Here is a 27,880-nt window from a genome sequence, read left to right as displayed (position 1 = left end):
CACCAGCTAATTCTCACTTTTTGCCTGGTAAAAGCTAACAAATGCTTTCTTCAAGAATTGTGCAGCTCTGTGATCTTTTCACCATGCTGTCGTCTTCCAAATACTCACAAGTGCTTAGAACTGGCTGTCACGATCTGACCGGAATGATGATAACAGCTGTGCACATGTTTTGAGCTCTGCGCTTGAAAGATGAGGTCAGTGTAAACACTGGGACGTGTAATAAGTGTACTGGGCAAATGTCATACTTCAGCTCTAGGACATTGCAACAAACTGGCAACTCCCCAGCGTGAGACATTATATAAAGAGCTGGGCGCGATTTCAGACCTGGAGGTGTGGCACGCGTGGCACTGTGACTCGCTTGGCGCGTGAGCTGTACTGGATTTCCACGGCTGCTGAACTGTAGTTTCACTTTGCTGAGTGAACATGGAGAGTGAAAGAGTTAGAGACCGTTCGTCCAGAAACCGAAGAAAAAGGTTCCTCCTCATTGGCGTCGCTGTGCTCGTAGTTGTGGCTGTTCTCGCTATTGTTTTTGGAATTATTGCAGCTGCGAAAAACTCGGCCAACTCCTCAGACAGTTTCAAGAACGTCGTCATTAAAAGATGTGAAACATACCTAAAAGAAAAAGAAAACATGCCAGGGTAATGTATTGAGCTGTGGTGAGCTCGTTGTTTATTTGTTTTGTTTGTTTGCTTGTAGTTTTTAAACAAGCTGTTTATTCTTGCTAGCTGTGCACTTACCAACGGGACAAAATCGTTTGTACAGTTAAAAACCTGTCTGGTCAACAGAAACAGAGAATAGAAGAATGTGAAGTGTATGCAGGTGGAAGGTTGTTACTCAATGACATGATCCTCAATTAATCTGTAACACAGGCCATGTTTGCTTCAGATTACAAGGAATACTCCTTGTGAGTGCTCAAGTCTTATTTAAATATCAAAGGTCAATGAACGCACACACACACTCTCTCGCTCTCTCGCACACACACACACACACACACACACACACACACAGTGATCAGCCATAACATTGAAAACACTGACATATAACATTGATTATCTCATTACAGTGGCACCTGTCAAGGGGTGGGATATATTAGGCAGCAAGTGAACAGTCAGTTCTCAAAGTTGGTGTGTTGGAATCAGGAAAAATGGGCAAGCGTAAGGATCTGAGTGACTTTGACAACGGCCAAATTGTGATAGCTAGATGACTGGATCAGAGCATCTCCAAAACGACAGATCTTGTGGGGTGTTCCGGGTATGCAGCGGTTAGTACCTACCAAAAGTGGTCCAAGGAATCAACCGGTGAATCAGCATCAAGGACATGGGAGCCCAAGGCTCACTGAGCTCTGCAGTGCATCACAGCTTGCTGCGGAAAGTGCCATGCTGACCCCTGTCGACTGCCAAAAGCTTCTACAATGGGTTCGTCAAGCATCAGAAATGGACCATAGAGCAATGAATAATGTAGCCTGGTCTGATAAATCACATTTTCTTTTACATCATGTGGACGGCCGGGTTTGTGTGCGTCACTTACCTGGAGAAGAGATATATTATGGGAAGAAGGCAAGCTGGCGAAGGCAGTGTGATGCTCTGGGCAATGTTCTGCTGGGTAAACCTTGGGTTCTGGCATTCATGTGGGTGTTACTTTGACACATACCACCTATCTAAACATTGTTGCAGACGAAGTACACTCCTTCATGGCAACGGTATTCCCTAATGGCAGTGGCCTCTTTCAGCAGGATAATGCGCCCAGCCACATAGCAAATATTGTTCAGGAATGGTTTGAGGAACATGACAAAGACTTGACTTGGCCTCCAAATGCTCCAGAGCATCTGTGGGATGTGTTGGACAAACAAGTTCGATCCATGGAGGCCCCACCTCACAACTTACAGGACTTAAAGGATCTGCTGCTAATGTCTTGGTGCCAGATACCACAGCAACCTTCAGAGGTCTTGTGGAGTGCATGCCTCGACAGATCAGAGCTGTTTTGGTGGCACAAAGGGGACCTACACAATATCAGGCAGGTGGTTTTAATGTTATGGCTGATCAATATGTGCGTATGCGTGTAAATTATATATATATATATATATATATATATATATATATATATATATATATATATATATATATATATGAGAGAGAGACATGTAGACTTTCAGCTTTATTTTAAGAGGTTCCACAAAAATATGAAGTTTACCATTTAGGAATTACAGCCATTTTAAGCAAAGTACCTCCATTTTCAGGGGCTCAAAGGTATTTGGACAATGGACTGACAAGAAGTTAACTGACCAGGTGCAGTCCATTCCCTCGTTACTTCAAAACAAATTAAGCAGATAAAAGGTCTGGAGCTGATATCAGGTATTGAGTTGGCATTTCTTTCAGCTCTTCGACTGGAGCTACCAATATGAAGTCCAAGGAGATGTCAATGCAAGTGAAGGAGGCCATCATTAGGCTGAAAAAACAACAACATAAATCTATAAGAGAGATAGCAAAAACCTTAGTTGTGGCCAAATCAACAGTTGGGTATATTCTTAAAAAGAAAGAAAGCACTGGTGAGCTCAACAACACTGAAAGGCCTGGAAGACCACGGAAGACAACTAAAGTGGATGATCGCAGTATCCTTTCCTTGGTTAAGAAAAACCCCTTCACAACATCAACAGAACTCAAGAATACTCTGGAGAAGGTAGGCGTATCATTGTCAAAATCTACAATCAAGAGACGCCTTCATGAATGTAAATACAGAGGGTTTACTACAAGGTGCAAACCACTGGTAACATTCAAGAACAGGAAAGCCAGATTAGACTTTGCCGGAAAACAAAAAGCCTCCCATGTTCTGGAATAAGATTTGTTGGATGAAACCAAGATTAACTTGTACCAGAAGGATGGGAAGAGAAAAGTATGGCAAAAGAAAGGAACAGCTCATGATCCAAAGTATACCACATCGGGTGTCAAACATGGTGGAGGAAGTGTTATGGCATGGGCATGTAGGGCTGCCAGTGGAACGTGCTCACTGGTGTTTATTGATGATATGACTGCTGACAGAAGTAGCAAGATGAATTCTGAGGTGTATAGGGCTATACTCTCTGCTCACATTCAGCCAAATGCTACAAAACTGATAGGATGCTGCTTCACAGTGCAGGTGGATAATGACCCTAAACATACTGCGAAAGCAACTCAAGACTTTTTGGAGGCAAAGAAATGGAATATTCTTCAATGATCAAGTCAGTCGTCTGATCTCTACCCAATATAGTATACTTTTCCCTTACTGAAGGCAAGACTGAAGGCAGAAAGACCCACAAACAAGCAGCAACTGAAGGTGGCTGCAGTGAAGGCCTGGCAAAGCATCTCCAGGGAGGAAACTCAGAATTTGAGTTTTGAGAACATGGGCTCCAGACTTCACACAGTCATTGACTGCAAAGGATTTTCATCTAAGTAGTAAAATTATGGTTATAGTTACAATTATGTCACTTTGTCCTTTGAGCCCCTGAAACTGGAGGTACTTTGTTTAAAATGGCTGTGATTCCTAAATGGTAAATGCCATATTTTTGTGGAACCTCTTAAAATAAAGCTGAAAGTCTACATTTCGATCACATCTTGATTGTTTTATTTCAAATCCATTGTGAAGTGAAGTGAATTGACTTGTGGCCAAGTATGGTGAACCATACTCGGAATTTGTGCTCTGCATTTAACCCATCCAAGTGCACACACACAGTTGTGAACACACACACACCCTGAACACACACACACACACAGCAGTGGGCAGCCTTTTTTGCTGCTTCGCCCGGGGAGCAGTTGGGGGTTCGGTGCCTTGCTCAAGGGTCTCACCTCAGTCGTGGTATTGAGGGTGGAAGAGAGCGCTGGTCAGTCACCCCCCCTACCTACAATCCCTGCCGGACCTGAGACTCGAACCCACGACCTTCAGGTTCACCTTCGGGTTGTAAAAAAGGCAAAATCATAAAAACTCTGTCATTGTCCAAATATTTCCAGACCTGACTGTGTGTATATATATCTGCAGTTCTTCTGGAGCAACCTGGATGTATTAATGTTGGTGGCATTCGTCATGACTGTGTTGGTATGTATCCACGTGTTGGTATGTACCAGTGCTTAGCACCGCCTCTGGCGGTCAGGAGGAGTGAAACAGAAAGCTAGTTATATAAGTAACTGTGTATATAAGTAGTGTAAGTAACTGTGGTTCTGTGAATTCTGGATGACTGCTAGAGTTCTTTGTCAATCGGAATGCGCAAGAAAGCATTCCAAGGCTGGGCACCAAGTTTCTGCGGCTTATATCCTTGAGGCTCGGTCTGCATCATGATATATTTGTTGTTATATTTTCTTGACCTATCTGGCTGGTGCTGCAATTATCCACTAGTTCTTAGCACCACCTCTGGAAGTCATCCGGAATTCGCAGAGCCACAGTTACATGCATAACTAGCGTTTTAAATGATATATGAAAGGTAATACCAGAAACTATCAGTGTAATGATATTTGCCTTAAGGTGCGAATTGGGTACAGTGGATTTTAACATGTCCCATGTGGTGCCTGATCATCTTCAATAAGTATAATAAGTGATTAAATAATACAAAATTAAAAGACTCTTTAAAATGATAAGACTCTTCATTGCACTTTTGATGATAATAGTGACCATTTTGTGTGTCTGTGAAACTGCTGTCCACCCTGTCATAACTGGGTAACTGCCCTTTAACATGAGTGACATCACAGATGGAATGATAACTGCTGCATGCACAGTAAATATCTACACTTATATTTCCTAATTTTCAAACAGTTGAGCTTTAATTCAAGGGGTTTAATTTAAGGGGTGTTGAATTTGCATTTGGTAGCTGTACATGGGAATTCTGAATATGCGGTCCAAAGAGGTGTTGATGCAAGTGAAAGAGGCCATCATTAGGCTGAAAAAACAAAACAGACCTATCGGAGAGACGGCAGACTTTAGGAGTGGACATCAACAATTTGGCACATTCTTAAAATGAAGGAATGCACTGGCGAGCTCAGCAACACCAAAAGGCTTGGAAGACAACTAAGGTGGATGATCGCAGAATTCTTTCCTTGGTGAAGAAAAACCCCTTCACAACATCCAGCCAAGTCAAGAACACTCTGGAGGGGGTAGGCGTATCATTGTTGAAGTCTAAAATCAAGACACGCCTTCATGAATGTAAATACAGATGGTTTACCTCAAGATGCAAACCACTTGTAACACTCAAAAACAGAAAGGCCAGATTAGACTTTGCTTAAAAAAAGTCTGACTAGTTCTGATGCAAGATTAACTTGTACCAGAATGATGGGAAGAGAAGAGTATGCAGAAGGAAAGGAAGGGCTCATGAGCCAAAGCATACTACATCATCTGTCAAATATGTGGAGGCAGTGTTATTGGCAGTGCTGCCAATGGAACTGGGTTGCTGGTGTTTATTGATGATGTCACTGCTGAAAGAAGTAGCAGGATGAATTCTGAAGAATATAGAGCTATACTTTCTGCTCAGACAGTGATAGGACAGCTCTTCACATTACAAATGGATAATGATCCAAAACATATTGTGAAAGCAACCCAAGAGCTTGGAAATGGAATATTCTTAAATGGCTGAGTCAGTCACCTGACCTCAATATAATAGAGCATGCTTTTCACTTACTGAAGACAAAACTGAAGGCAAAAAGACCCACAAACAAGCAGCAACTGAAAGTTGATGCTGGCAAAGCATCTCCAGGGAGGAAGCTCATCATTTGGTGATGTCTATGGGTTCCAGATTCCAGGCAGTCATTGACTGCAAAGGATTTGCATCCTAGTATTAAAAATAATTCTAATATTTATGATTTGTTAGTTTGTCCAGTTATTTTTTGCATGTGAAAATGGAGGGGCTATGTAAAAAAAAAAAATAGCTATAATTCCTAAACAGTTAATGCAATATTTTTGTTAAACCAATTGAATTAAAGCTGAAAGTCACTTCAGTCACATTTTGATTGCTTCATTTCAAATCCATTGTGGTGGTGTACAGAGGCAAAATTATGAAAATTGTGTCACTGTCCAAATACTTATGGACCTGAATGTAAATACAATTACAGTGAAGTACAAAGAATATGATAAATATGAATATGAAAGAGAATAATTTTTCTTTTGGCTCATCAGCTCAGTTTTCAGTGGCATCTTCATCAATTTTACTAAATAACACTAAAACTCAGTGTTTAAATGTTGTACACTGTACATCCATGTCCTACTGTATGTAGGAGTGTTCTGAAGGTTGTGTTTAATTGATTGAAATGTTCTCATGAAACGCCATTCATTCAAGTGTTTGTATGGAAGTATTTTCCGGGCTAATTTGAAAAGTAATTGCAAATTGCATTTGCGTTTTTGATTTGTGGACGCATAAATTGTGACATAATTCAAATGAAAATGCAAATCGCCTATTACCGTTTGCATTTTCGTTTACAGGAATGAACAATGCCAAATTTCAAATGGAAAAGCAAAGTCCATTTGCAATTGCATTTCCCATATCTTACAAGTTATGACTGTTATATTGAAATAGCAATTATAGCAACCCAATTGCTATTTCACGTCCTCTGCGTTGTGTATGAAGCCTGCCAAAATTCAAATGGCAAATTCCCTTTGTATTTGCATTTCCGATGCCTCGCACAGAAACAGCATTTTGGTTAGGAGTATACTATACTATAAGGCATTTCAAGCATCAGCACAATCGTGTTTTTTTTTTTTTTTAATTGAATGCTTACAAAACATACATTATGTAACAAACAATGAGACAATATACATACATACAGGAGTGTAACACAAGTATGAGTGATGATGATGTTTTTTTTTAACACCTTTTAACACCTTTTCTCTTTTTAATCCTAAAGTTGTGTCTCCTTTTATAATGGATCCTATAATCTTATTTAAAGCCTGAGATGTTATAATGGCTTTTTTGTTCTTTGTAATTTACAAAGGGAATCAAGGCAAAACCTTTTATCTCAAAGCAAAATAAAGTAGAATTAGGTTTCAAAGCCGTCACTCTGGCTTTGTGGATGTGATATTTGCCCAGCAACCACAGGATTTTAACAGCATTGTCCAAAAATGGCAACAGAACCATTTCTTCTTTGATATTGAATAAGTTATTGAATGAGGTAAAAATAAGTAGTGAGATCTCAATGAGGTTGAATAGGGACATCTAAAAAATAGATGAGTCACTGATTCCTCTTCAGAGCCACAGAAAGAACATTCTGGTTTGATTTCCATAAATTTGGATAAGAATACATTGCAAAGGTAAAAATTATGAAGGATATTACTATGAATCTCTTTAACCTTAGCTAGTATTATAAGATCAGACATTATAAGATCAGACATTATGAAAAGATAATGAAGGACAAGTCTGTTGCCATAAAACCATAGAATTTGGAGCAACACCGCTCGCATAAAGTTTGCCTAATAAGTTTATTGTTGCACTTGCGATGTAAGAAATGAACTGAAGTGGAATTAAAATACGATCGTCTGTTCAGCACATTTTCCTTCTTGGTCCTTCGATTGTGATTATCACTTCCAAATATAAACACACCCCATAGTATACTCCCACCCCCAACACTGATTGACAAGTTTCTGTACAAGGCATCGGAAATGCAAACACCAAGGGAATTGCGATTCCGTTTGAATTTTGGCAGGCTCCATACTGGATGCTGAGGAAGTGAAACAGCAAATGGAGTGATTGCTATTGCTATTTTGATATGACAGGGTCAAAACTCGTAAGACATGGGAAATGCAATAACAAGTGGACTTAGCTTTTCCATCTGAAGTTTGGCATTGTACGTTCATGTAAATGAAAATGCAAATGGTACTATGCGATTTTCATTTGAATTATGTCACAATTTATGCGTCCACAAATAGAAAATGCAGTTGCAAATGCAATTTGAAATTGCTTTTGAAATTTAGTCTGGAAAATAGTTCCATATATTTCCTCATGTTTTAAATATGCTGTACTGTAGTGCAGTAAGTCATTGCTTTGTCCAGCATGTCCTGCTCAGGTCCACCTTCTCTTGTCCTTGTACACCCTTACATCTTCATGTTATTTTTTTGAACCGTGAAAACAAGGAGGCAAATCATATTATTTGAAATTTTGATCAATAATGTATGTTTATCTGTTAGATTTTGTATGGAACAGAAGGTATAACTGGTATGGATTTGGTTAAAAAAAACACCTATTTTTAGTAGATTTCAAAATTGAAAAAGAAAATAACTAAGAATTATTGTGACAAACGGACACAATATCTCTCTGAAAATGTCAATTCTGTCACCACAGTGCAAATGAAGTATTCTTATCCTTTTTGTTATTGTCTGTGACAGGGTGGACATATCTTTTTGTTGTATCACAAATTGTCTGCTTGTTGTCACAAAATAAAATGTATTTTAGCTTGATGTGAATGTTTCTGGAGTAGTCTTACAGTATCTAAGATAATGAACATTAAAATGAAATGGGAAATCTAAAAAAACATTTTGTTATAAGATACTAAAGACACCTTATATTGATAAAATTTCCCCTATTACTCGTGTTTATTTACATTATTAACAGTTTTTCTCTGTGCATTTGATGTATGTTTGACATGAATTATAGTGTCATTAAAATTCAAATGTAGAAATTCAAATTGAATTGTCGCTCCCTCACACCCTACATATATCTATCACAGACAGCGGTCGTACCACACATAGTCCTCTGTTTGAAATGTTAACTGTTAACTATTAAAAAAGTGAATTTATAGAATATTTAAATTATATACACATTATAATACATTTATATTTATTTATATATTTTTAATTTATATACTTTATATAATATATTTATTATATTTTTTTGTTTATATTTTATCAACAATGCAAAACAACCCCATTAGCTTTCCAATCTTCATATTTCTCCACAGCTGGGGTATGCTACACACTGCTGGCTTTCTTCAACTTAATTGAATGAATGAATGAATGAATGAAGGAATGAATGAATAAATAAATACCACCTCTGTTCTTCTACACTATGTCGTACTTGCAAGGGCTTTACATTTTAATTTTTGGTTGTTCCAACTATCTGTGATCCGCGATCTGTGTCACAGCTTGTGACTACTGTCTACAGGTCACAAGCTACAGGTCCTCCAAAGCTGGTGGTAGTCTCATACTAATTCATAAATTCATCAGTTAGATTAATTAATGTGGCACTTACCTCACATTGCAGAACTTTCTAGTTAATTGGTTAACATGTATATATGGGTGTGAGTGGGTTACCGTCTGTCTTCCTGTGCTGAGTGGGTCTCCCTCAGTATGCCAATTATACTTTAAAGTACATTTTATGGGGGATATAAAATGTCTAAACACCCTATAAAATGTCTAAACTAGCAGGTTTTTGTGATGTAAAAACCAAGCTAAATCATTTCAAATCTTCAGCTGTCTAACAGAGGCCTGCAAGTTTTGTGCCAAAATAGACTGGTATTTGGAGTTAGCCATGATTCCTTCTATATTGACTTGAAACACACTCCCAGCTGAAGAGAAGCAGCCTATTAGCATGATCCTGCCACCACCATGCTTCACCTTGGGTGTGTTGTTTTTTGGGTTATAAGCTGACTTGTTTTAGTGCAAAACATATCTTTTAGAATTATGCCTAAAGCAGTTCTACATTGCTCTTTTCAGACAATAACACATTTTGCCACATTGTTTTGACAAATTTTAGGTGGGCTTAGTTGTCTTTATTTTCATGGAAAAAGGGCTTCCATCTAGCCACCCTACCTCATAGCCCAAAGAATACAAGAAAGATTGTTGTCACATGCAAGGCATCACCAGTAGTTGTCAGATATTCCTATAGCTCCTGCAATGTTGCCATTGGTCTCTTGGCAGCCTCCCTGATATTTTTTTTCTTGTCCTTTCGTCAAGTTTGGAGAGACATCCTGTTCTTGGTAATGTCACTGTGGTGCCACATTTTGGCAGTGTTTCATGGTACATCTAATGTTTTGGAAATTCTTTTGTACCCCTCTACTGATCGATACCTTTCACCCTGAGAGCCCATGCTTTGTAGCTCTTTGTGGGCCATGGTTTCAGTAGTTGGATGAAGCCAAGATGATGTCAAGAAAGTCCTATGCTTTTTGCGCATTAAGTAAGCTGGGTTCCACTATAAATACAGCTTTGACTCTGAGTGAGTAAAAGCCATGTTAAAGGATTTGTGCTCATGCAGCCAATGTCTAGGCCAGGGCTTCCCAAACTTTATGGGCAAATGATCCCAAATGGACACAATGAATCTTCTGCAACTCCAAGCCTTAATCAGCTCCATTTTTTTATTCCAGATTTAAAATTTATGACTATTTTAACTATTTTTGGGACAGGAGGTGTGTTTGAAAGGGCACATCTCATTTCCGCTGTTGCATCCGGTTTTGAATGAAACATAAGGAATAAAACACTATGGGATGTGTTACATAGGTTACATATATAACCTGTTTTATTTGAGTCAAATTTATTTGACACAATTTAGTTAGTTGACATCATACTGTCATTAGGATGCTTTTTTATTGTGTTTACTGTGTTTTGACTTCATAAGTAAAATTTTATAAATGAGGACCTATAAATACTGTACATATGAATGTTTCCACATGGCTATCACTCACTAGTATTTTAAATTAAGACAATGATTTGTTGATCAGGTCAACAAATGTTTGAAAACAATGACAAGGGTGTATCGACATTGCTAGGAGTTTGCAAGACAGGTGCAAGCATTTGATTGACCAAAGTGGAATTTTTTTTTTTGTGAAATTGTCTACCTGGTTTTTGTCATCTTGTCATTTCATTTTTCAGGTGTTTGATGTTTGGCATGTTTTCTTGTAGGGAATATGATTTGGTTTATTTGTTAGTATCCTTTATTAAATGATTGTAATGAAAGAAACGATTGTTGATGGATATTTTTGAAAAATATTTGCTGATACCGTTCACTTTTTATTTCTCTAGTATCCTTTTCAAACTAAGCTGGAATAGATTTATTCTTGTGTAAATGGGCATTTTTCTTTTTCGTTCTTCAGGAAGAATGACTGCAAGATAATCTGGGGGGCTTTTGAGCAGGCCTACATCGGGAGAGATCCATGTGATGTTCCTCCTGAGGCGTATGATCCTCTGATAAGTTCAGTCAAACAGGATGTCACCTGTAATACTGTAAGAATGTTGTACTTTTACACTAAAGCATGCTTGTTTTATTGTGTCTAAATATATTCACTTGTGGACACACTTGCACTGAGCCTCTTGCTGGCCTGCATGACTAAAAATCTTCTTTATATGAGAAGAGCTCCTCGTTTGCAGTTATTCATGCATTGACAATATACCATACATCCAAAAAAACCACAGTTTTTTGCCACTTGTAGCCAAAGGAAAATAATTTTTAAAAAAAACAGCAAACGGATGAAACCAGTACCTACCATTTTGCAAACCTGCATGCAGAAGAGTGACGCATTAAACTGCACAATTGATCCATTGTTCAGAAGGAATTACTCAATGTGAAAGTAAACCAGTGATTATGAGCCACTCCCCAAACAAGCCCAGAATCTGTCCTGAATGCGAAATTAAGTATTCGGACCAAGTGTGAAAACACCGTTAAAGTCTGGTTATCCCCAGAAGTGAAAAGGGAGAAAATTGCATTTAAACATTCCATTCCGACTCCACTGAAAGACACCAAAACATTGTTTGTCTAAAAGCAGCTACTATTAAAATATATAAAATAATGTCTATTTTTATACAAGCCTTCATTCATAGCCTACAGACTGACAATATATATATATGTATATGGTTGCATTGGACTATAACAGGAAACATGGCAGGCACATCACACATGACACTGTTGCCAAATAAATAAAAAGACTAGAATTGTTGCAGAACAACTGATGTGGTGCCGACATACATAGTCCCCTATGTATGCAGACTTTTGAGACACCCTGTGTGTGTATGTGTATGCCATATATATATGTCTACACTTCGATCACATCTTGATTGTTTTATTTCAAATCCATTGTGGTGGTGTATAAAGCCAAAATCACAAAAACTCTGTCACTGTCCAAATATACATACACACACACAGTCAGGTCTGGAAGTATTTGGACAGTGACAGAGTTTTTGTGATTTTGCCTTTATACACCACCACAATGGATTTGAAATAAAACAATCAAGATGTGATCGACTTGAAAGTGTAGACTTTCAGCTTTATTTTAAGAGGTTTCACAAAAATATGGCATTTACCATATAGGAATTACAGCCATTTTCATCAAAGTACCTCCATTTTCAGGGGCTCAAAGGTATTTGGACAAATCCTTTTGCAGTCAATGGCTGCCTGAAGTCTGGAGCCCATGGACATCACCAAGTTTCCACTGAGTTTCCTCCCTTTGCCAGGCCTTCACTGCAGCCACCTTCAGTTGCTGCTTGTTTGTGGGTCTTTCTGCCTTCAGTCTTGTCTTCAGTAAGTGAAAAGCATGCTCAATTGGGTTGAGATCAGGCGACTGACTTGGCCATTGAAGAATATTCCATTTCTTTGTCTTCAAAAAAGTCTTGAGTTGCTTTCGCAGTATGTTTAGGGTCATTATCCACCTGCACTGTGAAGCAGCATCCTATCAGTTTTGTAGCATTTGGCTGAATGTGAGCAGAGAGTATAGCCCTATACACCTCAGAATTCAACTCGGTACTTCTGTCAGCAGTCACATCATCAATAAACACCAGTGAGCCTGTTCCATTGGCAGCCATACATGCCCATGCCATAACACTGCCTCCACCATGTTTGACACCCGATGTGGTGTACTTTGGATCATGAGCTGTTCCTTTCTTTCACCATACTTTTCTCTTCCCATCCTTCTGGTACAAGTTAATCTTGGTTTCATCAGTCCAAAGAATCTTATTCCAGAACATGGGAGGCTTTTTAAGATGTTTTCTGGCAAAGTCTAATCATGCTTTCCTGTTCTTGAATGTTACCAGTGGTTTGCACCTTGCTGTAAACCCTCTGTATTTACATTCATGAAGGCGTCTCTTGATTGTAGATTTTGACAATGATATGCCTACCTTATCCAGAGTATTCTTGACTTCTGTTGATATTGTGAGGGGGTTTTTCTTCACCAAGGAAAGGATTCTGTGATCATCCACTTTAGTTGTCTTCCGTGGTCTTCCAGGCCTTTTGATGTTGTTGAGCTTACCAGTGCTTTCTTTCTTTTTAAGAATATACCCAACTGTTGATTTGGCCACACCTAAGGTTTTTGCTATCTCTCTTATAGATTTATGTTGTTTTTTCAGCCTAATGATGGCCTCCTTCACTTGCATTGACATCTCATATTGGTAGCTCCAGTCGAACAGCTGAAAAAAATGCCAACTCAATACCTGATATCAGCTCCAGACCTTTTATCTGCTTCATTTGTCTTGAAGTAACGAGGGAATGGACCGCACTTGGTCAATTAACTTCTTGTCAGTCCATTGTCCAAATACTTTTGAGCCCCTGAAAATGAAAGTACTTTGCTTAAAATGGCTGTAATTCCTAAATGGAAAACTTCATATTTTTGTGGAACCTCTTAAAATAAAGCTGAAAGTCACATCTTGATTGTTTTATTTCAAATCCATTGTGGTGGTGTATAAAGGCAAAATCACAAAAACTCTGTCATTGTCCAAATACTTCTGGACCTAACTGTATGTATATATATATATATATATATATATATATATATATATATATATATATATATATATATATATATATATATATTACACAGAGAGAGAGAGAGAGAGAGATTCTGAGCCCTTGATTACTCTATCATCACTATGCAAGCAAAGACCCTGCCTACCAATACATTTGTAATTTTTAGACACTTTAGATTATAAGGTTATGATGGCATTAGAAATTTGGCGAAGATGGGTCAGTATACAGGAGACTTGCTTCTTTAGACTTTATTTGCTTTATTTGCGCAATTGTAGAAACAGCTTTTCAGATCAGCTTTTCATCAACAGTAGCATAACTTCAGAAAGGTTTCAGCTCACTGTCAAAAGGGAAAAGCCAGCTTATATACAGAGAAGGAAGCAGGTCTAGCCAGACAATATGTCTCCTCTGACCTTTGTGTGTTCTGAGATCATACAGTATTCTGAGACCATACAGAAACACAAAGACATGAGAAATATGACTTATTTAGGATATCTAACATGGAAACTCAGAGATGAACATAAAAGCTTAGCAAATGGTCAGGAAAGCACAAGAAAATAATTAAAGACAATTAAACATTTAAAGCAATTAAAGACAGATTTACCTTCAATGGAAAACTTCAATGGAAAACAAAGTTATCACTTTGATCATAAGCATCATCCACATCAGTATCTTTTGAGGGTCTAATGTGGTAAATGTCAGATCAGTACCTGAGTGCTGAAATAGTCACTGATCACTTCAGTGAGTTTTGTACACTTAGCTAAATTTCAAATTTTTTATCGTAATTCAAACAATTTAAATTTACCCTCTGCCATCTCTACAGTGTAATTGACAGCATGCCTGCACACTTAGTTAGCAAGCTAGTATTTAAAACACCAAACTGACCATGTTATAGCCACATTTGTTAAATTGGTTCAGAGTATGTTATAGGCAGAAAAACTCAGGGCAAAACCTGATTTTCCATCATTTCGACTGCTTGCCAGAATTCAGCTACAGTGACATTCAATAGGCCACCACATGTATATGATATTGACTTGGACACGTACAGAAATGTATATAGATTTAGATCCCTGATGATCTACACATCAAGAAAAAATGTCTTAAATAATGTGAGGAAGAAACCTTAGAGAAACCAGACTCAAAAAGGAAGCCATCCTCTTCTGGGTGATACCAGATAGTGGGATAAATCATTACAGTTGGCAGTTGGACCAAGCTTGATTTTTAAGAAGGACCAGAATGCATTGATACTTTATATTCAATTCAATTCAATTTTATTTGTTTAGAGCTTTTAACAATGGACATTGTCACAAAGAAGCTTTACAGAAATAAACAGATTCAAGGTAAATTAAACCAAAATAAATTGTGAATTGTGAATAAGCCAGAGGCGATGGTGACAAGGACAAAACTCCCTGAGATAATATGAGGAAGAAACCTTGAGAGGAACCAGACTCAAAAGGGAACCCATCCTCATCTGGGTGCTAACGGATAGTGCAATTACAACCCCTGGCAAAAATTATGGAATCACCACATTTAAAGGATTTTCACCCAGCTTTTTTACTTTATAGCAAACAAACAAATCACAGATATGACACAAAAAAGGTTTTGTTCAATAGCTTAACATTCTGGTTTGTGAAATATACATAAAAAAATTCAAGGACATTTTTTTTTATTAATGGCATGTCTTTTTCCAAATCAAGTAGAGGAAAAAATATGGAATCTCTCAATGTTGAGGAAAAAATTATGGAATCAATTTTTAATTTCCATTTCTAAAACAAATACTGGGACAAGTCTAAAAATGCTAATAAGTCAGCAGTTAAAAGGGAGTGCTTACACACTTTAATGGGCTGTTGGACTTGGCTAATTGAAAGGAAACATGGCTCCAATGAGAGAGTTGTCAGTTGAAACAATGGAAAGGATTATAAAACTCCTTCAACAAGGATTTTCAACATGGAGTGTGGCCAAAGAGATTGGTTGCTCCCAGTCAGCTGTGTTTAAAATTTGTTGCAAGTATAAACTTAATGGGAAGGTTAAGGAAGATGTCAAAGCATCAGGATAGAAAACTCAAAGCACTATGCCTTGAAAATAGAAAATGCTCAACAAAACAAATGAAAAACAAATGGGCGGAAACAGGAGTCAATGTTTGTGACAGAACTGTAAGAAACCGACTGAATGAAATGAGATTTATATATAGAAAAGCCAAAAGAAAACCAGCACTACCACCAAAACAGAAGAAAACAAGGTTACAGTGGGCTAAGGAGAAGCAATCATGGAGTGTGGATGATTGAATGAAAGTGAAATTCAGTGATGAATCATGAATCTGCATTGGCCAAGGAGATGATGCTGGAACTTTTGTCTGGTGCCGTTCTAACAAAACATATAAAGATGACTGCCTGAATCAATCAAATTTCCCAACTCATTTATGATATTGGGTTGCGTGTCAGGTAAAGGACCAGGGGAGATGGCAGTCATTACCTCAGCAGTCAATGCAATGGCCAGTGAAATTTTGGACATTTTCTCATTCCATCCATAGAAAATAGGTTTGGTGATGATGAAATAATTTTTCAGGATGACAATGCATCTTGCCACAGAGCAAACAGTTTTAAAGCTTTTTTTCAGGAAAGGCATATCAACTCAATGACATGGCCAGCAAACAGTCCGGATCTCAATCCAATTGAAAATTTATGGTGGAAAGTAAAAAAACTGGTTCATGTTAAGGCTCCACCCTGCAAAGCTGATCTGTCAACTGCTATTCGAGAAAGTTGGAACCAGATCGATGGGGAATATTGTTTTTCATTAGTGAGGTCTATGCCTCAAAGAATAAAAGCCAGAGGAGGAGCAACAAAGTATTAATTGTGTTTTTTGTTGTTGATGATTCCATAATTTTTTCCTCAACATTGAGTGATTCCATACTTTTTTCCTCTACTTGATTTGGAAAAAGACATGCCATTAATAAAAAAAATGTCATTAATTTTTTTTTATGTATGTTCCACAAAGCCAGAATGTTAAGCTATTGAACAAAACCTTTTTTCTGTCATATCTGTGATTTGTTTGTTTGCTATAAAGTAAAAAGGCTGGGTGAACATCCTCTAAGTGTGGTGATTCCATAATTTTTGCCAGGGGTTGTATAAATAAATCCCTTCTATAACTGTCTACTATATGGACAAATAATGCATTTGTGCAACCAGGAAATTCATCACAGTTTTTGCAAGAAGTCTGGTTTGTTAAACCTATCCACTGTCCACTGACGGAGTCCTGAGTACAAAGCTGCTTGTGGCAACTGCAGCCTCAAAGCCACCACAGCAATTGCAGTCCCAAGCCATTACAGTACAACTCCCCATATGAGATCCCCAAGCCATCTCCATGGCCCCCAAGTGGCACGATCCCCAGCAATCCCACTGATCTTCAAGCTATCCATGTGGGGCCGCCCCCAGCAGCAGTGAGCAATCTCAACTGATGAGAACTCCAACCAGAAGTAGGGCATCAAGATGGATCAGGCAGGTCCGGAGAGCAGAAGGGGACAGGATCACTCCACAGCCAGCCACTCCACCGTCGACAAACCTGAGTGAACGCGTGAGTGTGTGTGTGGGGGGGCGACAGCGTCCAAACACACCAGTTCACCACAACACTCTATGCCTGTGAATCCTCCAGACCTGCTCCTTTAAAAAAAAAAAAAAACTAATTTTTCTGCATCATGTAGTGACATTATATTTCGTATCTTAGCAATACTTCTGAAATGAAAGAAAGTTATCGTGGTAATATTATGTACATGAGCTTCAAATGAAAGACTGGAGTCAATAATCACACCAAGGTCTTTTACTACTGCACATCATGAAACAGAAAGGCCATTCAGAGTTATTATATAATCAGAAAGCTTACTTCTAGCTGCATGTGGTCCTAGTACAAGTACTTCTGTATTGTCAGAATTAAGTAAAAGGAAGTTAATAAGCATCCAGTGTGTAATGTCCTTTACACATTCCTCAACTTTATTAAGATGGTGTCTGTCATCTGGCTTTGCTGAAACATACGACTGTGTGTCATAAGCAAAATTGTGGAAGCTAATACCATGTTCACCAATAATTTTGCCCAGAGGTAGTATATATAAAGAAAAGAGCAGTGGGCCTAAAACAGAGCCTTGAGGAACACCAAACTTTACCTTAGTATGCGTAGAGAAGTCATTTACATCTACAAACCGAAAACGATCAGTCTAGTAAGACCTGAGCCAGGAGAGGGCCATTCCATTGACGCCTACAATATTTTCTAGTCTATTGAGGAGAATAGCATAATCAATGATATCAAAAGCTGCACTAAGGTTAAACAACACAAGCAAGGAGACACAACACTGATCAGAGGCCAGTAGTAGGTCATTTGCCACTTTAACCAGTGCTGTCTCTGTGCTACGATGAGGCCTAAATCCTGACTGATACATTTCATGAATGTTATTCCTATGTAAGTATGAGAATAGCTGCTGTGCTGCAACCTTTTCTAGGACCTTGGAGATAAAGGGGAGGTTAGCCTATAGTCAGACAGCTGACAGGGATCGAGGTTAGTTTTTTTAATCAGGGGTTTGATAACTGCTAGTTTAAAAGATTTAGGTACATAGCCAGTGCTAAGGGAAGAATTAATTATCTTTAGAAGTAGTTTGATTGTTTCTGAAATTATCTGTTTGAAGAAACATGTAGGTAAGGGATCTAGTATACCGCTTGATGATTTTGATGATGAAATTAGTGAAGGGGAGTAAAACATATCATTATATTATTATCTACAGGGTTAGTTATAAAACTGTCTGGTTTTAAATTAATAGTCTGAATTTTTTGCTATATAATGATTGTGTACATGTTTCTATTGTGGTCTTATTCCTAGTCATGGTCTTATTTTGCTACAGTATTAAATAAGATTCTAGGATTATTTTTTGTTATCTTCAACAGGGTGGAGAGATACATTGATCTAGCAGCACTAAGAGCTTTTCTATAGCTCAAAAGTGGTCTTTCCATGCTATTTGAAATACTGCCAATATAGTTTGACGCCATTTATGTTCTAGTTTTCGAGTTGTCTGTTTTAAGATGTGTGTGTGTGATCATTATACCAGGGTGCTAGCTTTTTCTCTCTAATTATTTTTCTTTTAAGTGGAGGTACCTTATCTAATGTGTAGCAGACTGTTGATTCTAAGCATTCAGTTGCCCGGTCAAGTTCTTTGGGATCAGATGCTGATCCAATCATACTTGGTAACTCTGGGAGATTACTGATAAAACTCTGTGCAGTTGCTGGTATGAATGTAATGTTTGATGCGGTAGGAGGGCAAGGTGCATATATTATGATTAAGATACATTTTAGATGAGATAATGATCTGACCACCACTCTCACACGTTCACTCAGGTTTGTCGATGGTGGAGTGGCTGGCTACCTTATGTCCCAGGGTGCCCTCATGTCTGTGTTAGCTTCTGGCTCTCCCTTTTAGTTATGCTATCATAGCTAGTCTTGCCGGAGTCCCTGCTTGCACCCTGCATGCAAAGTACATTGTCCTTAACCATTAAAGGACAAAAGCTTACCTAACAATCTCTCCCTCTCTCTCCATCTCTCTCTCTCCCTCACTCTCTGTCGAGCTACACATGCTACTTCTGAGATGCCAGTGATCCTGACCCCTTCTGCTCCTCCTCGCTGCCTGACCCATCCTGATGCCCTACTTCTGGTTGGAGTTCTCATCGGTTGAGTTCGCGCGCTGCTGCTGGGGGTGGCCCCATATGGATGGCCTGAAGAACCATTTGGATTGCTGGGGATGGTGCCACCTAGGGGCTGTGGAGATGGCTTGGGGATCACAAATGGGGAGCTGTAATGTAATGGCTTGGGACTGCGATTGCTGTAGTAGCTTTGGGGCTGCAGTTGCTACGAGCACCTTCATACTCAGGACCCCATCAGTGGACAGTGGATAGATTTTAACCAACTGGACTTCTTGCAAAAACTGTGATGAATTTATTGGTTGCACAATTGCACTATTTGTCCATATAGTACACAATAATAGAAGGGATTTATTTATAATTGCACTATCCGTTGCACCCAGATGAGGATGGGTTCTCTTTTGAGCCTGGTTCCTCTCAAGGTTTCTTCCTCATATGGTCTCAGGGAGTTTTTCCTTGCCACCATCACCTCTGGCTTGCTCATTAGGGATAAATTCACAGGGATAAATTCACATATTTACAATATATTTTTTGTGAATCCATTTATTTCTGTAAAGCTTCTTTGTGACAATGTCCATTGTTAAAAACGCCATACAAATAAAATTGAATTGAATTGAATCTGAGATAGCTTCAGACTGTGTAAATGTGACTATTTTCTATACTTAATCTGAATGTTAGTATTAAATCAAGTTTGTGACCACCACTATGAGTGGGTCCTATTACATTCTGATTGACCCCTACTGAATCAAGAATGAACACATCCCCTGTGAGGGTCTTAATGAATATTAAAGTCTCCAACAATTAATGCTTTGTCTAACGAAACAATCAGGTTGAAATGAAATCCACAAACTCACAAAGGAGGGGGGTGATAAACTCCGTAAACTCAGTTAAAATCAGTAATAGTTTCATTACCAATAAGCGCTTTAGACGTAAGAGATCTAATACTCAACAGTCCTAGCTTCATATCAACAGTGCTGGCTGTGCATTTGGCTTGATTTAATTTTATGTTGATTAGGATACTAAAACAAACTTTGAGTATTTATACATTTTTGTTTAGCTTGGGGAACACAGTCTCAATATTTTGGAACCCGAGTTATTCGACTTGTGCCTTAGTCGAAGATTTGTTGATATTATTTTAGACGGCGTGGATCCGGCATGGATGGACTCCACTGGCTGCCTTGACAAAAAACAGAAGCGTGAAAATACAGCAGATGAAAACGATAGCACAAAATTATTGATTAAAAAAGAAAGAAAGAGTATAGTTTAAATGCCGACACAGGCAAGAAACCCCTGGCAAACAATTTGAAAACCATATATATTGATACTTATAAATTAGTAATTTCCCGGATATTCTACAGAACCATAGTTTACAACAAATCTTTTTTTCTAGTACTTTTATATCTATTGGTTTCTGTGCAGATGCTGTTCTGGAGCAAAACAAAAACCATGGTACATGCATTTACTGACAACAGAGATTGCGTGATCACTTTGGAGGATACACTGCTTGGATTTTTGTTTGATGGACTGACTTGGTGCAGCAAAAATGATAGCAAAGGTACAGCTCATCATATATTCTTAAAGGGATGGTTTGGATTGAAGTGCTAATGAGGCGAACAAATAAAAGGATGCTCCATGTTCATGCCCTGCTGCTTCCAGTCATTGTTAGTATCATTGGAATAAATTCAATTATTTGGTAGCCACAGAGAACATGTAATCTGTATCCTTACTGAGTCTTGTGAACACATGAAATCTATGGATATTTTAAGGATTAATTGTGCTTCATCAACAGAAACCTTCACTACAGCTTGTCCCAGTTGGTCAGATTGTCAAAACAACCCAGTGCGATCTTTCTGGATTAAGGCTTCTCTTAACGTGAGTATGCTTATCTCTCTTCTGTCTCAACAAACGTATAATGGCCTTATGGTGCTGCACATATAAACAGCTTATTAATAATTGTACTCTCTTGTGTTTTTGGCAGTGTGTAGATTCTGCAGTCACACTTAGAAATGCAGACACTCATATTCAAACCACATTACAGATTGAAATGACAGATAGCACAGTTGAGTAGTGATTAGTTTTGTCAGAGCAACAACTGTTTCTTTGCATAGCTGGTAATCAATGGAGCATTGTCTTTGTTCTCATTGAAATGCTTTACCCACAACATGCTTGTGTTAAATATGCAACAGTGGCTTTGTTCTAGCTGATAACATTATCTAGATCACATATTTGTAATGTTGACCATTCACAACACATACATTTTATAGAATTGGAAGTGGCCATATATGAATGATTCATGGCAAAGAATACTGTTTTGAATTTGGAAACATTCAGACAGTCCTGTACTGAAGTTATACGTGAAGATTCCTGGTAGGAAATGCAACACTTTCCTTAGAGTCAGAAAGTCGCAATGCTACAGTGTACCAGAGACTCAAGTTCAATTAGGCCAGCACTGGTACCCTTCATATGCAAGCTACAATTCCAATTATTGTTGATTCAGTTATAGCAAATGGTTAATAACTACCCACTTTGGGGGTGGTTCAGGAATCAGGGGTGTATCAGTGGAAATATTCCAGCCACATAAAAGAGATACATTGTACAGATGACCTTATTTACATTACATCAATCCTTTTAGTCACATGAAGGAACCCTGAGTAATTCCTGTAAATTGTTTACCAGTTTGCTGGCACTGCTTGTGGGAATGTGTCTGCAATGTTAAATGGATCCCTGGAAGCCCCCTTCAGCTCCACAAGGTACTGTATATCAATATATCAATATAGTTTGCAAAATTATTAACAAATAATATATCAAAAAGTTGTTATTGCATTAGTATTTATTCCTGTTTTTGTGAAACCCTAAACTCATTAAACCTAGTTTACATCAGTCACATAATTAGTTGAATGGATTCTAACTAACTGTGTAATTAAAGTATTGCATGATTTCAGTATAAATACACATTTTCCTAAAAGGCTCCAGAATTTGATAGAGGCCATACCTAAAGAAGGAGCCATCTGAACAATGTTATGAGTCAGGGTTTTGTTATAAACAGTATATACATTTGTGAAGCAGATCCATTTTTGAAAAAAAAAAAAAAAAAGGAAAAAATATGGTACAACTGTGAGTCTACCTAGAGGTATCTGGAGAACTCTGCGTGTTCTCAAGGACTCAAAAAGGTGAATTTTACTCAGAGCTTCAGTCTCCCTTTATTTTCTCAGTAGTTTATGGCTTCTTCCTCATCCAAGTTCAATTCAAATTAGATCCCACTCTGTGCAGGTGCGTGTGTTCACCAGCTTTCTGTCTCTGTTTTTCTCACCCACTCGCCCAAACTGGCAGTAATCACACACAGGTGAGAATCATCACAGGCTACCGGCTGGTTCAACCTGCCTCCCCTCAATCCACAGGCAGTGCTCGACCAAACCCTACTGCTACAGAGGCCAACCACCATGTAAGGAGGGTACCAAGGGTAACTGAAGCAGCTGGAAAGATCCACAGCTCAGATGGGAATAGCTGTTTCCCCATTTGAATTTTCCAGAAGGCATGTTGAAGACTTGGCAAATGTGGGAAAAGGTTCTCTGGTCTGATGAGAACAACACTGAACTTTCTGACCTTGGCATATCATCACACCGAGAGCACCATGTTGTAGGAATGCTTTTCATGAGCAGAGACTGGGAAATTGGGCAGTTTTTAAGGGCAAGATGAATGGAGCCAAATACAGAAGAAAACTTGTTCCAGTTTGCAGGAGACTTGAGACTGGCTGGAGGTTCACCCTCCAACAAAACAATGAACGAAAGCATACTGCTAAAGTTACAGGAGTGGTGGAAACCCAGGAATGGTCCATTCAATCTGACAGAGCTTGAGCAGTTTTGCCATGAAGAATGTATACACCCAGTATATACAAAAATGTTGGGATTCAGCTGAGCAAAGCTGATGGAGAAATATCCCAGAAGACTTGCAGCTGTAATTGCAGCCAAATATGGTTCTATCAAGTACTGACCCAGGGGGGTGTATACTTATCCAGGACACTATATACGTAGCACTTTTCCATCTATTCAGAAAAAAAATCTGCACAGAATGCTTACATAAAAATGTTAGTCAGTTGTAGTAGCTGAGAGATGATTGCAGTACAGTTGGGACCAGCCACAGATACACTTGACTCTCATAGCTGTATTGGGTTTTTCTTTTTTTTTTTTTAAAGCCCAAACATGAATGTAAATCAAAACAGAGACAGAGCCGCTGCCACTTAAATCCAGTCTAAACCACAAATAATGCTAGCTAGAGTTGCAGCATAGAGTTTACTTCTGTTATAATAATGCTACTGTCATTTGTTTTTTTTTCCTTTAATCAAGTGTATTTGGAAGTGTGGAAGTGAAGAATTTAAATCCTGATAAAGTAGATGGTTTGACCGTATTGCTTGTCACCAAGGACACAGACACGTAAGTAGACTGTTTTGGTTTGTAAATCTGTGTATGTGTTTTAAAACCTGCTTTACCCACACACTGCTTATTTGCTTTTTGGTGCACTCAAACAGCTGAAAAGTTAGAAGTTTCCTTGGCTGAAACAATTCCGTCTCTTCAAATTTAGCTTAGTCATACAAGAAACACTGTTTTTATTATTTTTTTAATTGCTTCAAATATCTGAAGCATAAATACTAGCAAACAGGAATGACAAAATATTTTTGCATTATGTTGTATCAATTTATGCTGTATAAGATACGTCAGCATAACTGTGCACACACAAGTGAATAAACCCAGTCAGTGTTTGTGTCACAACAACTTGCTTACTGTCTTACTGTCATTATGTGTCTCCTAATATATACCTGGTCTCAATTTTGCAATTGAACAAGGTCAAAACAACTAAAGGAAAAATGTCAATAATAAACCTAATGCTAGTATAGTAATATTTTAAAGGTAGGCCAGGAAAGAGCAAATTACAGTCTTACATCATGTCTTTGAATTGTCTTATCATAAGTATAATATATTACTAAACAACTAAATCATAAGGTTTGCACGATCAGCATATACAGTTGAGACCAAATGTTTTTTACGTGCACCTAGGCTAACGACACACAAACTCATTCTTTCCACTGCTCCATGCATTTCAAGTTACCATACATTTCCTTTGTTAAGTCAATTAGGATATCTACTTTATTTCTGTAAGAGATCATTTCAAAATAATAGCTAAGAGACAGATTTACTTCATCTCAATGGGTTAAATGTTTACAAACATTGTGTTATTATTTGGTGGCATTGCTTTTTAATTGTTTGAACTTGAACCAAATGCTTGGGGTAGCCTTCCACAGGCTTCTGACAATACTTTGCCAGAACTTTTGATTATTCCTCCTAACAGAACTGGTGTAACTCAGTCAGTTTTATGGGCCTCCTTGCTCAGACATGCTTTTTCAGTTCAGTCTACTTTCTATGGGATTCAGGTCAGGTCTTTGTGATGACCACTCCAATATTTTCACTTTGTTGTCTTTAAGCCATTTTTGTTACAACTTGTATGCTTAGGATCATTGCCATGCTGGAAGACCCAGTCGACAAAGACCCAGACGACGAAGCAGAAAGAGATAGTCAACTTGGTGTATATAAACGTTTGGCCCACTACAATTCTGATATAGTGAATTAAAGCTGAAATAAATCTCCCTCTATTAGGCCAATTTCACACTTCCAGGTTTGTTGCTTCCGGAAATGACTGTTGCAGGGTAACCTGACTTCCAGTATCAGCAATGGCTGAGTTAAGTAACAAGTCTTTCTGTAGTGTGCCTCAGTGCAGTAATTCAAAACAAAAACAACCATATTTAAAGCTTTCACGATTTTCCATCAAAGGAAAATCAAAGGAAGAAGTCTGTCTGTGCAAGAGGGAGAGAATCATAGATGTTCGTGATTCGTAGACGCAGCACATTCGTGTGTAGTCAGCATTTCACTGCTGCCCACTATATTCAAGGAAGTTATCGTCTGAAGGTTGGTGCTATTCCAAGTCATTTTCAATGGAACATGTTTTATGTACCACCTCAAAAGTAGTCTGCATTAGAGAGATCTAGTGCTCGACTAGGAATAGATGTGCGTGCCCCGAAGACCATGGAATTAAAGGATGTCTCAACTAGTTTGGAAACTAGCGTCAAGGACCATGACTACGCGGCACACCCCCCTGCCGGTAAGTGTTTGTGTGCATCTTTACTCTTTACCTTAAAGTGTACATAAGCTGTGATGTGATATGCAATACTAACGTGGTTAATAGTTTTTTCTTACAAGCTGTGCAAAACAATTAACAACTAGCTGCAAGCGTGTTACCACTATGTCTCCCTTGTTTAACACACCCAGTTCAAGTCATAAAGCACTGCACTAACAAGCACATGAGCAGAATTAGGTGTCTAAAATAAAGGAGACATACAAAATCTGAAGTCTTTGGTTACTTCAGGAGTCAGAACCTGGGAAACATTAAATACAACGTACAATACTCTGATAATTTCATTATGAACTTGAAAAGTAGTAGATTATTTTGTAGTTCATAATGAAAATGCCAGAGTATGGCAATAATATACATATTTTTAATTCTATGATAAGGTAATAATGTCATAATGGAGTCCATGGAGATGTATGCAAACACAGAGCTTCTTTAATAACACACACGGACAAGACACAAGGAAACAACAAGCACAGGGAAACAAGAACCTGAAACAAAGACTCGGGGAGCTAGGCTAATACAAAGGCTAGGACTAACAGAATACAGACTAGTGAGCAATATATATACACAGTGCAAACTTTAACTAAGCTACCACAAAAACAAAACACTGGCATGACAAAACTTCACACAAATCTGACAAACTTAACAAACCTAACAAACCTGACAAAATGCTCCAACAAACAAGAGGGGGAAAATAAGGAACAGGTGAGCCACACAGGAAATAAGGCAAACTGTAGAGGATGTTGTTCTACACAGGGAGTCTGTGTGCCTTCTAGTGGCCCAATGTGGAACTGCCCCTGACAAATAATGTACTTTAGTGGTTTTTTTTCCACTTAACCTAATGATATGATTCTCATTTTTGTAGGTACATTGGATGAGGCCTTGGAATACATCGCAGAGCTGGAGGCTACGCTGAAGAAAATTTCACTGGAGTCACCAACTATATTTATTATGTTTTGTGTGTCTGCTCACACAATCCACCACTACACCAGGTTTTCCTCACAGGAAGTTTTCCAGGTCTTCTGGGAGTCCATTTGTCCACCTGCTACAAACCTTGTGAATTGGCCCAAGGCACAGAGGATAGGACAAGAAGCTTTCCCAACACCAAGTCCTGCGTGGAAAGTCCAGCTCATAGATGCGCTGTTCATCTACTGCTGCCGGGTAGCTGCTGGCCTTAGGGAGGTAGTAATTGCTGACATCTTTGGTGTTAGCATGGCCACAGTAAGCAGCACCATCATTACTTGGGGAAATTATCTGTACTTTGTCTTAGGAGGCAACAAATTGCCTCCTCCATGCCTGAGAAGTTCAGATTATTCAGTTCAAAATTGCGAGTCATCCTGGACTGTACAGAAATTCTCTGTGAGAGTCTCACCTCTCTGACGCTCCACTCGGAGATATTCTCCAAATATAAGAGCACCACAACATTTAAAGATCTTGTTGGAGTTGCTCCATCTGGTGCAGTGACTTTCATCTCGCACCTTTACACAGGTTCAATCTCTGACAAGGAAATTACAAAGAAGTGTAGAATTTTGGACCTGCGTGAACCTGGAGATGAGGTAATGGCAGACAAAGGGTTCATAATTGAGGATATGCTTACCAGTGTTGGCACTAGACTGATTATTCCACCCTTCAAACATGAGAGACAGTTCAGCAGAATGGACAAACATATGCAATTGCATGACTCAGAATTCTGGTGGAAAGAGTAATTTGAATGGTTAACGAAAAGCACATCTAGGATTCTGCTATACCACTCAGCTTGTCAAGAACAATTGATCAGATCTGGCATAATTGCTGTTTTATGGTGAATCTAAAGCATTTTCATGTTTTATTTAGATTGTATGATTCTTTACTTTGTATCACCTTTTTAGAGGTTTGTCAAGTAATCTATGCACTGCTCTGGGCTCAGAGATAGGTTGCTACTTGTTTTAACAAACTAAAATTTGTACATAGTTTACTGAAAATAATCAGACAGAGACAATGGAAAACTTTTGTCTTTTTTGAAAAATCAATAAAAAATAAATAAGTCAAACCTCTGTTCTGTTGTCCAGTTGTTATTTCACACACTTGAATCTTAGATTTCTAGATTTGTACAGAATTGTAAAATTGAACTATGGATACCCCATGGGAGTACAATACAATTGTAAAAACAAAAATGGAACAATATACATTCAGTAACTATATATACACATAGATAATAAATATATACAATAATACATAAACAATTGTTCATGTACATCCAAATGTGAAATGTCAGTAGTGTTCCTACCATGGAAAGATACGTGTCCACGTAAACATCATAGTAGTAGATGTATAGTTTCTCTTTCATGGATGCTAGAAAGACATCATCTTGCCAGATCCTTTGTAC

General features: G+C 38.3%; 1 protein-coding gene across 2 annotated transcripts; it reads left to right on the top strand.

The window, feature by feature from the left end:
- The first annotated feature begins 191 nt into the window (after nt 1–191).
- On the top strand, nt 192–27,548 carry LOC113546708 (ADP-ribosyl cyclase/cyclic ADP-ribose hydrolase 1-like). 2 transcript variants are annotated; one of them, XR_008300986.1, is made up of 8 exons: nt 192–638; nt 11,028–11,157; nt 20,755–20,890; nt 21,125–21,207; nt 22,012–22,085; nt 23,679–23,765; nt 24,840–25,485; nt 26,381–27,548. XR_008300986.1 is itself a non-coding variant. In XM_053229484.1 (7 exons), the coding sequence occupies exons 1-7, from the start codon at nt 424–426 to the stop codon at nt 24,955–24,957; spliced, it is 843 nt and encodes a 280-aa protein (XP_053085459.1). In that variant the 5' UTR covers nt 192–423; the 3' UTR covers nt 24,958–27,548. The 2 variants fall into 2 exon arrangements, 1 of the variants encoding a protein (XP_053085459.1); XM_053229484.1 differs by having other exon boundaries at nt 24,840–27,548.
- Nucleotides 27,549–27,880: the final 332 nt, after the last annotated feature.

The sequence above is a fragment of the Pangasianodon hypophthalmus genome, chromosome 25 (genome assembly GCF_027358585.1).
Source record: "Pangasianodon hypophthalmus isolate fPanHyp1 chromosome 25, fPanHyp1.pri, whole genome shotgun sequence".
Lineage (NCBI taxonomy): Eukaryota > Metazoa > Chordata > Actinopteri > Siluriformes > Pangasiidae > Pangasianodon > Pangasianodon hypophthalmus.
The sequence above is the reverse complement of the archived record's forward strand: the minus strand, read 5'-3'. Positions and strand labels throughout refer to the sequence as shown.

What these genes read in the sequence shown, in the direction of transcription:
- LOC113546708 (XM_053229484.1), top strand. Translation starts at nt 424, where the DNA reads ATGGAGAGTGAAAGAGTTAGAGACCGTTCGTCCAGAAACCGAAGAAAA. An exon ending in AGGATGTCACCTGTAATACT is followed by an intron (nt 11,158 to 20,754) that starts GTAAGAATGTTG and finishes GTTTCTGTGCAG; the next exon opens with ATGCTGTTCTGGAGCAAAAC. An exon ending in GTCACCAAGGACACAGACAC is followed by an intron (nt 23,766 to 24,839) that starts GTAAGTAGACTG and finishes TTGTATGCTTAG; the next exon opens with GATCATTGCCATGCTGGAAG.